Source organism: Oncorhynchus keta, chromosome 34 (assembly GCF_023373465.1).
Source record: "Oncorhynchus keta strain PuntledgeMale-10-30-2019 chromosome 34, Oket_V2, whole genome shotgun sequence".
Taxonomy (NCBI): Eukaryota; Metazoa; Chordata; class Actinopteri; order Salmoniformes; family Salmonidae; genus Oncorhynchus; species Oncorhynchus keta.
Window position 1 is genome coordinate 45,069,806 of NC_068454.1, and position 16,833 is coordinate 45,086,638.

The 16,833-nt window shown below is 41.1% G+C and overlaps 1 protein-coding gene across 2 annotated transcripts in view; it reads right to left on the bottom strand.

Moving 5' to 3' along the window:
- Window positions 1-16,833, bottom strand: part of LOC118367197 (collagen alpha-1(XVIII) chain-like) — a 175,966-nt gene that overhangs the window by 45,239 nt on the left and 113,894 nt on the right. For both annotated transcript variants that reach the window (XM_052493944.1, XM_052493943.1), the window contains one exon: window positions 16,405-16,486. In XM_052493944.1, coding sequence (XP_052349904.1) covers window positions 16,405-16,486 — 82 coding nt within the window. The remainder of the gene's footprint in view (window positions 1-16,404; window positions 16,487-16,833) is intronic.

Sequence of the window (16,833 nt, forward strand, 5' to 3'; positions counted from 1 at the left end):
CTCAGAAGATATCCTCCTTGCAATCTCCAAAATAAAACAGCCACAGGACAACTTTTTTTGGACGTCGTAAAGGACCATTTCCCGAAACTGAAGAGAAAATAAATGGTGGTCAGAGACTTGCTAGCTACGTTAGCTACGTCCTCAAGGAATCTGCCTCCCAACAAAAGCATCTCCCAAGCGGGTGTGAGACCTTCTCCCGTTGCCTGCTGCTTGGATTCCACCTGGCAATCTGTTCAACGTCCGCCATGGCCCGTCTCCCCCTGTCTGGTACAGGTACCCCCGCCACACACACTCAACGCAGACTTTGGACTGATCAGAATTTTAGGTAGGCTAATTCATTTGTGAAGCTTATTATGTGATCTTACTCAAACACTTTAATTAACTAGTATAGGCCTACTATTTAAGTATTTCAATCGCATACCTTTATAGCCTACTGGACTCAGAGCTACTCTCTCAAGTTATCTTGTTGGGGCGAGTGACTCTGAACTTACAATGGCTAACCCCAAGTCGTTATATATTTTTTATTCTGTTTAATACTATTTGCTTCATGACTCCTGTGCGCTTTGTTAACTATGAACTTGCTTGTTTACCCAACCATGGGACAAGCTGTTTGTTCCCACACTCGGGATTCTGACTCTATTGTTTACACAGACTCTTGGCCTCCCATCTTATTCTAACCACCTCACGCCAGCTTTGAATTCATGTTACCTGATGAAATTTCTGTACAATATGATCTTATTGCCATCTGATGCACATTCAAATTTCATAGACAATTAACACTCCCTGTCCTCTGCCGTGCCCTGATTGTATTACTGCTTATGATATCTGGAAATGTTTATGTACACCCTGGACCATCTACTGTTGCTAGCCCCAATTAAGAAAGTGTTTTGAACACTGAAGTTAACCTTTCTGGTTATAACCTTTTTCGTCAAGACAGATCGTCCAAAGGTGGTGGAGTGGCAATTTTGACCAAGGAACACCTTCAGTGCTCAGTTGTCTAAACAAAGTCTGTCCCCAAACAATTTGATTTTACAGCCTGTGCTCATAATGGCTGCTCAGTGAAATTACCTGTCCTGATTTGTTATAGACACTTGCTAAAAAAACATTAAAGAGCAAGCCTTCCTTCATGACCTGGCCTCTGTAAATTGGTATAGAATCAGCTTGATTCCCTCTGTAGGAGAGGGGGAAAAAAACAGGTTCAGCCCCTGGTTCGACCATGATCTGGCAGAGTTACGCCACCTCAATAATTCCATTTGGTGAAAGGCTCGGCACACGCATACTCAGGCTAACTGGCTCTCGTTCAGGCAGATGAGAAATAAGTGCACTCAGGCTATCCGGAAGGCCAAAGTTAGTTACTTTAATAGTTCTGTCTATGTGGGTCTAACAACCAAGAAGTTCTGGAAAATGGTTAAAGACCTAAAGAATAAACCCTCCTCCTCACAGCTGCCCATGTCCCTTAATGTTTAGGTGGTTGTTTCTGACAAGGAGCACATGGCTGATCTCTTTAATAACCACTTCATTAAGTCAATATTCCTATTTGACTCAGCCATGCATCATTGCCCGTCCAACATTTCCTTATCTCCCATCCCTTCTAATGCGACTAGTCCCGACGCCCATCCCTCTTTTCCCCTGCCCAGCTACGAACTTTCTCCCTGCAGGGAGTCACTGAGTCTGAGGTGCTAAAGGAGCTCCTTAAACTTGACCCAAAAGAAACATCTGGGTCAGATGGTTTAGAGCCTTTATCTTCTTTAAGGTTGCAGCCCCATCATTTAACCTGCCTCTCCTCTCTGGAGAGGTTCCCATTGCTTGGAAGGCAGCCTTTAAATAAAGGGGGATTTTTTTCTTAACCGACTTGCCTAGTTAAATATTTGTATGAGATAAATAATTGTTAATTTGACCGTGCGCCTTGCGGGTTTATACCGTTCTCATTTACATTTTACTTTGTAAAAAGAAGCTGTTACAGGATTGTTTTCTATATTGTAACTGTTACTAATCACATTTATTGTAAGAGACACCAGAACATGCTAAGTGTTGCTGTAGGCGTTTAGAACAATGCAAAACATATCCTTGACTATCCAAGTTGATGAGCGGGAAACAAACAATGTCAGTCTGCCTGCACAGCACGCCCATTGAAACTACACAAACTATCCCGAAACTAATTTCACACAATAAGAGTTATCCTACTGACAAGATTACATTGACAATCTGTTGAGTGACAATACTAGGTCTATCAGTTGTCAAATTGTACATTATGAGATGGGTGCATCTTGCAATTGAGAGATGCAGGGAAAGAGGCATCACTTTATCAAATAGTCCGTCAGAGGATAAACATGCAGGAAAAACATTTTTATTTATATATAGTATCAGAAAGAGCATACTCTGCAGTTTCTATGACACTTACCTTTGTCAAATAACTCTCAAAATTAAAGTAGGTGCAGCTCTATTTCCAAATGTCACTTTTTCCAAGAATATCTGTGATGTCCATGCATTCAGCACATGACCACTCGCGTGGCAGCATTGCTTCTTGCTACTAAGCAAAAACTAGCAACATAATACATTTAAAATTAAAATGTTATTCTGTCAATGGATGAATATGTGTTAGAAACTAGACAGAAATTGATCATGGCGCACGTGACTTCATTGAACTAAATGATAAGGAGGGTGAAGAGGGTGATTTCATTTGATTGATCTGAATGACGAGGGTGAAGAGGATAATAATAATAATAATAATAATATATGCCATTTAGCAGACGCTTTTATCCAAAGCGACTTACAGTCATGTGTGCATACATTCTACGTATGGGTGGTCCCGGGGATCGAACCCACTACCCTGGCGTTACAAGCGCCATGCTCTACCAACTGAGCTACAGAAGGACCAGGATGATTACATTTAGAACAGTGTAATGATTATGAAGAATTGTGGCCGGTCTAATTATTTTATTATGAAAGGCTGGAAATGGTATATAAATCTGAGATCCAAATCCGACACTGGGTACAACATACAATGTTTGCAGTTCACAATGGTAAGCCGAACCAAACGAATAGACGCATTGACAGCATTGCAAATGCTGCATAATTTAGAGGAATTGGAGTCGGATGCAGGATTGGATATTGAGCTTGAAATCGACGTTGCTGATGAAGAGTCTTCATCTGATTCTGATTCAGATCGGTTCTGATTCTGACTTCGAGCCTCTGCGTCCAATGCTTGAGCTTTGCCGCAGAACAGAGCTGACAGATGGTGATCCCAACTGCCACCATGAGACAGGAGTCTGGGAGGGATGGCACGGTTTGGGTAGAAAATAATGAAGTTTATGTGACATGCAGATGTTGCAGCACATCAGAGATTGTACTGTTGCTCATGCGCACAGAAAAGGAAATCGTATGTGGGACATGTCTATGGATAAACTCAAAGCATTTATTGCACTCTTGTATGTCTGATAGGCATACGGCGGAAAAAGCATCGATGTGGAGTCAATTTGGTCTGATAGGTATTTTTTCAGAGAGACCATGCCATTCAACCGCTTCAGAGAGACTATGTGACAGGTGCACATGAAACAACGGCCATGAAAACTGTGTGCAGTGCAACTGAATTGTTTGTGGGGCTTGCTCACACAAACCCCTGAAGCTGTGTGCTGACTGTGGTCCTGAAGCATAAAGAGAAGACCAGATTGATTCATGCAGATCAAGGAATGTGTGGATGCTTGTATCTTTATCACTGGGGGCACAAAGCAAGCAAATTATATTGGATCAGCTGGGTTTTGATTGGGAAGGTGATTGACAAGGTTTGTTTCTGGGTGGCCATGGACCTCTTCTCCATGGCCCTCTTCTCCGGGGCACCAGGCACTGCCACGAGCCACACCTTCTTAAGTTCAATGGCAGACGGAAGGGAGGGTGGTGCGGCAGGTGCCGCTTCTCATACGAAAGCTGTTATTTTACCTAAAACATCAGGTGTATGCCGACACCAGCTAAGTAACTTATGCAAAGATTTGAAGTGCAATTATGTGTTTTATCTCCAGTACATTGCCATGATTGTCAGTTATGTAGCTGCTCTACTGATAATCTCAGTGCGTCCTTGCTGGGATGACACAATCAATCTACTGCCGAAGAATATCAACACCAAAACACATTGGTTCACCGTTCCACGGGAGCGGACAGTACACAGCATACCATAATGTTCTGAATAATGGCCAGGTCTACCTCTCTCCCTATTCCACTGAACCGCTTAGGCGTAACAAACACAAGTCCAACATTTATCGGAAACTGTTAAACTACCTGTTCACTACCCTCCTGCTCTCCGGGGATGTGCAACTCAATCCTGGGCCGAACATCACCGAACCAGGGATACTCACCGGAGTGGAAAGCAGTGGATGACCTCATCCACTGATTGTCGCCGCTGCGGAACTGGGTGAGTGCTATGGTCCCATGGTTTCTCTCAACTCACCCAGCTCCAGGATGGAATTTGACTCTTCAAACATACCCAAGTCGCTATATGTGATCCCTGACTCTGCTTCTGGTACGCAAGTTGTTTTAATTAGTTCCCCGCATCTAGTGCAGGCGGGAGGGATTGTTAATTGCGCTACCGAACTGCCCCTAATCAAAACAGCCTAAACCCAGCCATCAGAAAACACAGAAAAGTTAAACTTTTTTCAATGTGTCAATCACTCTCGAGTCATCTGGGACCCACGAGCTAAGCCCAACGGTCTACTAGCGTCATTCCAAAAAGTGATCAAATTCAACATCTTCTCAGACTCTAACCTTGACTTCCTCAGCCTCCATATGGCTCCATAAAAACTCTCCATATGCTGCTTTGATTGTGCCTGGCTACAATGTTTTCAGGAGAGACAGGATTGAAGGAAGAGGAGGGGGTCTGATGATTTACATTAAAGAACATATCCGATGTAAACAAATTGAGTGGTCATGTGATAATGAACTAGAATGTATTGGCCTGAACGTTACACTAAATGTCTTTTACCCTTATTGGAATGTATAGACAACCTTCCACCCAAAGTGTGTTTTTATATCAGTTTAATAACATGCTTAGGGAATGTGATTTTGGGAAAGAGGTCATCTTAATGGGAGTCTTGTAGGAAAACCCTGAAACGGATCACTAATACCTTTGACCTTACACAGCTAGTTAAAGGGCCAACCAGGGTGACTTGCTCTAAAACACTGATTGATTTGGTGTTCAGTAATAAACCAGAGAGAGTGACTAAATCATTCAATATGGTTACTGGGCTATCTTTTTTATTTAATTTTTTTTATTTTTTATTTTACCTTTATTTAACCAGGCAAGTCAGTTAAGAACACATTCTTATTTTCAATAATATTAATAATAATTAATTAATTAATTAATAATAATATTCCTTCTTTCTTTTCTCTCCAAAACTCTTGAACGTGCCGTCCTTGGCCAGCTCTCCCGCTATCTCTCTCAGAATTACCTTCTTGATCCAAATCAGTCAGGTTTCAAGACTAGTCATTCAACTGAGACTGCTCTTCTCTGTATCACGGAGGCGCTCCGCACCGCTAAAGCTAACTCTCTCTCCTCTGCTCTCATCCTTCTAGACCTATCGGCTGCCTTCGATACTGTGAACCATCAGATCCTCCTCTCCACCCTCTCCGAGTTGGGCATCTCCGGCGCGGCCCACGCTTGGATTGTGTCCTACCTGACAGGTCGCTCCTACCAGGTGGCGTGGCGAGAATCTGTCTCCTCACCACGCGCTCTCACCACTGGTGTCCCCCAGGGCTCTGTTCTAGGCCCTCTCCTATTCTCGCTATACACCAAGTCACTTGGCTCTGTCATAACCTCACATGGTCTCTCCTATCATTGCTATGCAGACGACACACAATTAATCTTCTCCTTTCCTCCTTCTGATGACCAGGTGGTGAATCGCATCTCTGCATGTCTGGCATACATATCAGTGTGGATGACGGATCACCACCTCAAGCTGAACCTCGGCAAGACGGAGCTGCTCTTCCTCCCGGGAAGGACTGCCCGTTCCATGATCTCGCCATCACGGTTGACAACTCCATTGTGTCCTCCTCCCAGAGCGCTAAGAACCTTGGCGTGATCCTGGACAACACCCTGTCGTTCTCAACTAACATCAAGGCGGTGGCCCATTCCTGTAGGTTCATGCTCTACAACATCCGCAGAGTACGACCCTGCCTCACACAGGAAGCGGCGCAGGTCCTAATCCAGGCACTTGTCATCTCCCGTCTGGATTACTGCAACTCGCTGTTGGCTGGGCTCCCTGCCTGTGCCATTAAACCCCTACAACTCATCCAGAACGCCGCAGCCCGTCTGGTGTTCAACCTTCCCAAGTTCTCTCACGTCACCCCGCTCCTCCGCTCTCTCCACTGGCTTCCACCATGGTGACCATGGTGCCTACGGAGCTGTGAGGGGAACGGCACCTCAGTACCTCCAGGCTCTGATCAGGCCCTACACCCAAACAAGGGCACTGCGTTCATCCACCTCTGGCCTGCTCGCCTCCCTACCACTGAGGAAGTACAGTTCCCGCTCAGCCCAGTCAAAACTGTTCGCTGCTCTGGCTCCCCAATGGTGGAACAAACTCCCTCACGATGCCAGGACAGCGGAGTCAATCACCACCTTCCGGAGACACCTGAAACCCCACCTCTTTAAGGAATACCTAGGATAGGATAAAGTAATCCTTCTCACCCCCCTTAAAAGATTTAGATGCACTATTGTAAAGTGGCTGTTCCACTGGATGTCATAAGGTGAATGCACCAATTTGTAAGTCGCTCTGGATAAGAGCGTCTGCTAGATGACTTAAATGTAAATGTTAAATGTCAATGACGGGAACAGTGGGTTAACTGCCTGTTCAGGGGCAGAACGACAGATTTGTACCTTGTCAGCTCGGGGGTTTGAACTCGCAACCTTCCGGTTACTAGTCCAACGCTCTAACCACTAGGCTACGCTGCCGCCCCCTGATCATAATCTGACACTTATAGCCAGAAAGCTTTCTAAGAGCAAGTTTAACCTCTCTACTGTTAGAAAGCTGGATCAACTAAGAATACCTAACCGGACCCAGCGCGTGTGCGAGCGTCACAAAATACATTTAGAAATCAATGTTATTCAATTATTGCATCCACACTGCTCGTGCGTGCGCCAACGAGCGTCTGCGTTGCCAAGGGCTAAAATAGAAGTCCTTTCTATTTCTGGCGCAGATCGCGCTACATGTCCTGCCTCTCCCCTCTCCTCACTGGTTTATAGAAGCAGGTAAGACAAAATGTTTTGCCGGTTGTCATGGTAGTACCATGAAAGTGTAGATGCCAATCACCATATAAATTCAAAGATGAAAAAGCCTGGAAGGACGAGAGATGACTAGAAACGATTCGGTTGACCGTTTTATGTGGGGATTAATTGTTGGAGTAGAGGACCTTATTATTTTACCTGAAATGCACAACTCAGTGTTTATATCTCAGGACAAATTAGCTAGAAACAACAAGTTAGCTAAATAGGACAAATCAGCTAGCAAGTACAAGCTAACTAGCTAAATTGCAATACATGATTCATGCTTTTCAACCTGTCCCCAAATTAATGTCATTGGTTCAGAGTTTGTTTTGATATTTAACCTGCGTGTTGTGATCGCGTTTGGTGTAGGGGAACAAAATACATTTATGCACGATAGTGCACGCGCGCAGCCGGTTTGGGTTCCATGTAAGAGTGAATTAAATTATTTTGAAAATGCAATTAAGGGAATTAACTGGAATGATCTCTTGTCCTATACAGATGTGGAAGCTGATAGTCAGGTTTTTCTATACACAATCCAGACTACAATAAATGGTTTCCTAAAGAAAATCAAATCCAATCCTAGCAATAGCCTTCAATTCCTACTTTATTGACTCTGTCAGGGTACTGACACAGAACCCCTCCACTGGTTTCTTGGGCTCAGTGCTAGTAAATGACGCTCAACCCGTCTTCATTATAAGGGAGGTTTGTGAGTCAAAGGTGAACAAGGTGATTAGCTCAAGAACTCTAAAGTCAAAGACGTGTTTGGACTGGACTTAAAAACTACAAAGAGTCACTCATTGGCCCAATTACTAAGGTCACCAACACATCTATTGGTCCGGGGGTGTTTCCAAGGGTATGGTAGTCGGCCATAATAACAGCTATCTTTAAATTGGGTGACCCTGCTGACGTGAGTAACTACAGGCCTCTTAGTATACTACCTGTGGTGTCGAATGTTCTTGAAAAGTGTGTAGCAGAACAGCTGATTGCCAACCTCAAAAACAGCCCCTTCACATTACACTCCATGCAGTTTGGATTCAGAGCGAAACACTCCACAGAAACGGCCAACTGCTTTCTTCTGGAAAATGTGAAGTCCAAGATGAACAAAGGGGACGTTGTTGGGGCTGTGTTTCCGGACCTAAGGAAGGCTTTTGATACTGTTAACCATGAGATTCTCATCACAAAATTGTCCAAGTTCAACTTTTCCCCCGATGCCTTAAGATGGATGAAATCATACCTTGAAGGCAGAACTCAGTATGTCAGAGTGAGCAATGAGCTGTCACCCACTCTTAGCTATGATGTGGGCGTGCCCCAAGGGTTAATACTGTGGCCCCTCCTTTTCAGCCTGTGCATTAATGATCTGCCTTTTGTCTGTACTGGGTCTGCAGTTCAAATGTATGCAGATGATACAGTGATACATGTGCATGCAAAGAGCAAACAACAAGCTGCACAAGAACTCACCACTGTAATGGTCCAGGTTACAAAGTGCCTCAGTGACTCGTGTTTGCATCTCAATGTGAAAAAAAACTGTCTGCATGTTCTTTACAAAGAGGGCAACAGGTGCTACTGAGCCAGATGTCTACGTGTCAGGGGAGAAGCTCCAGGTGGTATCTGTTTTTAAGTACCTTGGCATCATACTTGATTACAACCTCTCTTTTAAAAAGCAGGTGAAAAGGTAATTCAAATAACCAAATTCAACCTAGCTAATTTCCGATTTATAAAAAATTGTTTGACTACAGAGGTAGCAAAACTGTACTTCAAATCTATGACATTTCCAAACTTAACATACTGCTTGACTAGTTGGGCCCAAGCTTGCTGTACAACATTAAAACCCATTCAGTCTGTCTACAAACAGGCTCTCAAAGTGCTTGATAGGAAGCCCAATAGCCATCCTTACTGTTACATCCTCAGAAAGCATGATCTCCTGAGTTGGAAAAATCTTGTGCAATACACCGACGCATGTCTAAATGGCCTGGCTCCCTCTCCACTCAGTATTTTTATTAAACAGAAAAACCAAACATATGGCAGCTGATCCACAAGTTCCGCCATGACAGGTGACTGTATAGTTCCCTTAAGGAACAGCACCTTTAGTAAATCTGCTTTCTCTGTGAGAGCTTCCCATGTCTGGAATACACTGCCATCAGACACACATAACTGCACCACCTATCACACTTTCACAAAAAACATGAAGACATGGCTAAAGGTCAATCAGATTTGTGAACATAATCCCTAGCAGTGTATTGCCGCTTTCCATGTTGTCTGTAGCTTGTGAGGGGTTGAAACACTTTGTTGCTTTTATGGATTTTGTCTTGTTGCTTTTTGTGCCATGTTGCTCTGTCTGTATGCTACGTCTTGCTTGTCCTATGTTGCTCTGCGGGTGCTCACTGCTCATTGATTGTCTGTATTGTAATTGTTTTTAATAACCTGCCCAGGGACTGCGTTCGAAAATTACCTGGCTGGCTAAAACCGGCACTTTTACTGAAACGTTGATTATGTGCATTGTCCCTGTAAAAATAAATAAACTCAAACTCATAAAGGCAAGCATGAGGGCACAATAAAGTGTCCAATACAATCAACAAATGATTTTTAATATCTTGTTCATCCTTTACAGTTGTTAATGCACTGGTGCTTTTATTTAGGAATAGGGCAAATCATTTAACCTATGCACCTGGCTGGTTATATTATCATCTTTCTTGTTTCTACTTTGTCAAAAGAAGCTTTAACCGGACTTTATTAATTACTAAAACTCGACTACTAATCGAATCTAGAAATAAAAGTTTATCAAAAGGATTACACTGAAATGTTTATACGAAAATAGCCTACAGGCCTATGCTTTTTCTAAGACTTTGTAGAATAATACAAAACAAATCCTTGACTATCCATACTGAACAAAAATAAAAAAATGAAAACATGTAAAACTTTGGTCCCATGTTTCAAGAACTGAAATAAAAGTTCTCAGAAATATTCCCTATGCACAAAAAGCTTATTTCTCTCAAATTACATGCAGAAATGTTTTTATATTTCTGTTAATGAGCATTTCTCATTTTCAAAGATAATTCATACACCTGACAGGTGTTGAATATCAAGAAGCTGATTAAACAGCGTCATCATTACACAGGTGCACCTTGTGCTGGGTACAAGGAAATGCAACTCCAAAATGTGCAGTTTTTTCACAACACAATGCAATAGAGTTTTGAGGGAGAGTGCAATTGGTGTACTGACTAGAGGAATGTCCACCAGAGCTGTTGCCAGGTAATTTTATGTTAATTTCTTTACCATAAGCCACCTCCAACGTCATTTTAGACAATTTGGCAGTACGTCCCACCGACCTCACAACCGCAGACCACGTGTAACCACGCCAGCCCAGGACCTCCATATCCAGCTTCTTCACCTGCAGGATCATCGGAGACCAGCCACACAGACAGCTGATGAAACTGAGGAGTATTTCTATCTGTAATAAAGCCATTTTGTGGGGAAAAACGTATTCTGATTGTCTGGGTCTTACTCCCCAATCGGTGGGCCTATGCCCTCCAAGGCCCACCCAACGCTGTGCCCCTGCCCAGTCATGTGAAATTCATGGATTAAGGCATAATGAATTTATTTAAATTAACTGATTTCCTTATATGAACAGTAACTGAGTGAAATTATTGCATGTTGCGTTTATATTTTTGTTCAGCAAAAACAAATAGCAACTAATATTTCTTCATGCAATTAATCCTTTCTAATAGTTGATGCACTATTCATCAAGCATTGGTGCTTATGTTTGTGCACCTTGAGGGTTGATATGTTACCTCTTATGTAGCAACATTTGAAATTGTGTTTTTTAATTTGGATAAAAGTAGAGAGTCAGAGCTAGAAAATTGAATATCATACACTCTAGTTGAAAAACAATGGGAAAGTAATTCTACTTTGAAAGTTGATAAACTTTCAACCTCACTTTTGAGAAAATGGTCCTTGAATGTTTTGTTACACCTACTGGAGAGCTCTTATTTGTCGACACCCATTTAGCATCATTCACACCTTCTTAAGCCTTAGCCCCACCCATCTCTTTAAGCATTCACTTCATTTGCTAAACAGAGTGATTAGTTTAATAAACAACCAAAGATTTCAAGATTAAAAGAGGATAAAGTAGTAGCCTACAATAAGGAAAAACTTCAGGTAAAAATACACTATCTAGTCCTTGGCCGACATCCTAATCTGATTTTGGTGCAGGTCATGTTGTTCTTCACGTTACCGTCTATCACATCACACTATATCAAATAAAAAAGTTGATTTGTCACATGCACAGGAAACAGGTGTAAACAGTACAGTTAAATTGTTACTTGCATAGTAGCAATATCAAAAAGAGAAAGTGTCCAGATACAAATATTTTATAATTATTAGATGACGCTTACCTGGCACACTTGTCGAAATTGATAGGTCATGTGAAGGAAATGCTATAACCAACCCCCAGCCACATCTAGCTAAGTGGATGAGTCACTGTTGTCTAGACATGTACACATGTTCATGAAATACAATAGATGGCCGTAATCACCCCCAGACACACCAGGCTAATTTGATGGTTCATGTAATCATCTGGGGAAGTGTTTTGTCCAGACATGTAGCTAGCTAGCGAGCTAAACAATGAACCGCCATAATCCCAACTCATACTACTACCAACCAATACACACATTGTCATAGCTGTAGTATGAATCTGCAGGTAGCTAAAGCTAACCAGCCTGATTCGATGTTAGTTAGCTAGCTATCATTAGGTTATAACTAAGAATGCAAATGTATTTCCGGTTCGAATAATATTACTACACAGATCATACACGTAACGTGAGCCAGCAAGCTGACATTCGCTAGCTAGCTACCAGCACACTAACAAAATTAGAAACATATATTATTGTATACATGAATGAACACTTCACGGCAGATGAAACATTTAACTTTGTTTTCTTTGGAGCTACATCTCGTTTGGCCAGCATTTTCTCAAGTCACTCCGGTACACACTGACCGTGGCATGTAAGTAGCAAATCACTTTTCCCAACTAATCTGTCGAAAGCCCCAAAGTTGAGAAAAGTAGCAAAACTTTTGTAGTTCTCCATGGCTAATGTTATATATTTTTTTAAATGACATGGTAGAAAGGACTATCAACACAGGCCAATCCAAACTCATCTCCCGGCATGTCCAGCCCATTCATCATCTCAGCCAATCATGGCTAGCGGGAAGGTTGTTTTTTTCCCCCATTGGCTAAACCAACTAGGCATGTCATTTAACAATTGTATTTTTATTTATGGATGGAATATACATTTGTTATTGAGCCACGTGAAAGTTCAAAAGTTCCAGAAGGCATTTCTTACTTTCAAATGCCTCTTCTGTGAAGAAGTAACGTGCGATATGCACCTAGTTTAGCTGAAAAGAGTCACATATGCATCTTATGAATATGCAAAGGAGGCGCCCTGCAAGGTTCTCTAGCGGTTACATTTAGGCTGAAAGGCCAGGGGGTTCTAGTGTTAAAGGGTTAAGCCTAGGCCAACTCACCAAACAGATGTTGTGGCCGTAACTCATCACCATGCAGTGTTCAATGTGAAATTGTTAATCCATTTAGAAAATTCCAAACACAGGCAGAATAAACTTAATCGAATGTCTGTACATCGAAAAGAGGACAGAATTTGTTTTATAACTGACAAAATTGGCTTTCAACTTGCCAAATTGAGCCACGTTTCAAATGAACTGTTAAAGATGAGCATCACACATCACTTTGCAGTGGCAACTGTTTTCATTCTGAAAAATAATCTGTTATACTTTATTCTGTAACTTCTTTTTTACTATAAAATAGGTGTCTTGAATGTAATGTGGGCTCTGGAATTAATATATTTTTGTCTGCTAAAGTATCAAAACAAGGCTGTCATTGCACAGCCATAGGCTTCTTCAAGCAAGTGCCACTGCTGAGGGAACTGCCTTTTTGAAGATTATGTTCCACGATATAATATAACCAATTGAAATTATAGTTTCAATAATTTCATTTTAAATGGCACTTGCTTTTATATTGACTGAATATATATGGGGCAATTTAGCCCCATCTGTAATGGTTATGATAAATTAGGCATTGTTGCACACTGTTGGCATAGGCCTATAGCTAAATGCGCACATATTTCTTTCCAGTGCAAGCCTTGTGTTCTAATATATATTTTTTTAGTACTCAATACATGTTAATAATATAACCACCTTACTTTAAATGAATGGGCTTAACATGCTACGATATTTTGTATCTAATGTGCATACAATTGTATAAAAAGTTGTATTCTAATTTCATAAATTGTTACAAACTATGTTTTGCATAAAGCATGAAGATTTGTTAATAATATGAACAACCTACCTTAAATTATTGGCGTTAAATGATTAATTATTTATTCCGTACTGGCTAATTTGAATAATAACTGCTCTAATTTGCATAATATAGTATTTAATCAAAGTTACTTAAATTTTAATCTCGGTGTTCTACATCAGCCCTGAACATTTCATAACAACATATCTTGAGATATTGGACAAAATGTGTTGAATTTAAGAATCCAAACTGGTGATTTGGTGCCATTATTGACTAGGGACTAGCATTGACCTGTCTGCAACCTTTCTGACATTTTCGATAACTTGAAAATAGGATAACATATCTCAGCCATGGTAAATCCTATCCTCATGGAATAACGTGCTGTGTTCCTGATAAGCTTCTCTGTAACATGGAATACAAAGTATAACACCAGAACCACAGTACCTTTTGTCCACCAATACCCTATAATTAAATATTTTGACATTGTGGGAAGTTAGTTGAATCAAAAGACATTCAAGAGACATTGTAAACATTATTTTGGTTAGCTAGCTAGCTTTCGTTAGCATAACTAGCGAGCTACTTCTGTACAAATGATGCAGGGTTGCCAACTTTTTAAGAACGCTTGGAGTGAGATTTAGCCTAGAAGGGGGTCTGTAACATTTGTAAGCTAATTTCATGCAATTATGTATTTTTTTACATGGCTTAGGCCTATGACCAGAGTGGGGGGGGGGAAAGCTTTGAATATTAAATGAACACAAAAAATGTTGACGACTTCGTTACTTAGCGACTTTTGAGGGATAAAATGTAAAGTATGCTAATATTTTAAACATATATTCTTTAGGTGTTTTGACACTTCAGACAGTATTCAGACAGTAATGAAATTAGATGGGGAGACAGGCAAAAGGAAATACTAATGGTTGATGGCAGTGAGTGGGTGGGTAACCAAATTATAGATTGCAGTCTCCTTGTACATAGACTGCTTTCTAGGTAAGGACAAACATTTAGTAATTTTGGTGAATTATTAAAATTAGTCTGGAAGAAAATCCTGCTTGCTCTCCATTTATTTGTATTTATTTTTTATTTGTACTCCAGGAGGGTTAGCCAAGTGCTGGGCGTTTGAAAATGTTCTTGTTATAACAATTAACTTCTCAATCATACAACCTTCAAAAATGAATATCAATATTCAGATGGTTTATGCCTAGTAGTTGAAGATCCTTGCCATAATCTTAATCTACATAGACACAATATACGATGTGTTTATGAGCTGTGAGTCCCCTTCCGCCATCTCTGCCTAGCATGTGCACAATACTAAAATGGCCTGGAGCATTTAATATCCAATGCTTATTCAAAACTGTCCACTAATGGCTGCAAAAATACATAGATTCATACAATTCATTTTCAAAGGCACAAGTAGGCATATTAGATGATGGCAAAATTGGAATAATAAAAATACTAAGTTTGGGGAATAACAGAAGTGTTCTTTGTTAAGAATGAGAATTGTTCCGCTGATCAGACTAAATAAAGTAAATGAATAATCAAATCTCCTAAAGACAAGACTTATATATATATAAGACTACATAAATCTGCCCCTACACCCTAACCAAATAATGTTTATACGTATTGTCCCCCTTCTAGAATCAAACTTACACTTTTGGGTTCCCAATCTGTTTGACAGAATTATTTTCATAGTTACAAATCAGGTCACCCTACCAAACTCCCCTGCTAAAACAGACTGTAGGGCTGTCTGCTGCCTTTTCATAATCACAGTTTAAACACCAATCACCAAACGAGGGGGCTAATGCATGCGTTTTAAATGGACTTTAGGACATGCTGTCAAAAGGCTGCATTCTGCAAAAGGGATGGGAGTAACAGCAACCTCATTTAGTTGACATTGTACATAAAACAGCGCTACCGTTCTATAAACTCAGCGGAGAACGTTCCCCCCTCCATTCAACTCCACTCCAATCTTGAGGGGGGTTTCTTTAAAACGCGCATTCTATCCCTAACATAACGACACCAATCAAATGCTTCAATGTGCGGTGGTTCACAGTGCTGGGGCAAGACAGGTGACGATAGAGGCTCCGCAGGTGTTGTTGCAGGTGCTATTTCAAAACGATTTGTAGCACATTTGAAAAGTTAACGCACAAGACAATGGACTTAAAATGAGTAACTTTCAATGCGTGAGATAGAGGTGTGGCGTGTGATCGCAAGAAGAGGCTCAAATATGTGTGTCTCAAGGCCAATGCGAGGTAGCTGGCAGCTCGGATGTTTTTGATGTTATGTAAAGAAATGGGAATGTGTATGATTTAACTTCAGGTTAATCTTCATTCAAAATGGTTGCTCAAAGCTGCACGCATAGTGGCTGTTGAAGTACCACAGTAGAGACAGACAGCGCTACCAAGTGCACACTGCACACAGCATGTTGTGTGTTGGGCTTAAAAGGGTCCGTGCGAAAACACGTTCGCGTAAAAGTGTCCTTACGGTGAAGAAATGGAGATGCGACGAACGCGAACTTTGACATCCCTAAATGTAATACTTGTCAGCAGTTAATTCCATGCCTACAAAACATCACATCAATTGTTCTGTAAAGCAATGTTATAAAGACATGGCTTAATGTAAAAACACCTGTAGTATTTTAGTAACTTCTCATAATATCACAACCTTCATGTCAAATTTGGTGAATGTCAATATTTATCAGTGGCCACTGTTACTACATGAAAACATAATACAGATGTATGTAAAACAAATCAATAACATAAATTATATATTAATATTATTAACAACGAGACTAGTGGTCTTGTAAACCCACACAGTCTGCCTTGTCTAGACTAGGACCTATAGAACTCACCTCTCTCTTTCTTAGGAGACACCTCTGGTTGTTTCCGGGTCACCGGGGGCTGTTGAATGGGGCGTGATGACGTTGGAGTAGTCTGGAGGAAGACGGTAAAACAACATTAAAAAAACAACAACATAAAACTACATCCAGATGGGATCCAAAGAGAAAAAAAAACCCAGAATAAATATATATAGGTGTGTGCAGCAATGACTGGGGTTCACAGAATGACAGAAAGGACACAAGATCAGTTGCATAACAAAGCAAGCACTCTATCATGTGGATCTTTTATGTGCAATCAGTGAAAGCATTACCATGTTTCTCTCTCATTACCACCAGGATGAAGCAAGGACGCAAGTGAAGTTCAGTCTAGTGTTGTAGGTTGGTTATCTTTGAATGCAGCAGATAAACTTCTATGGACATATACATAAGGTTTACATACCA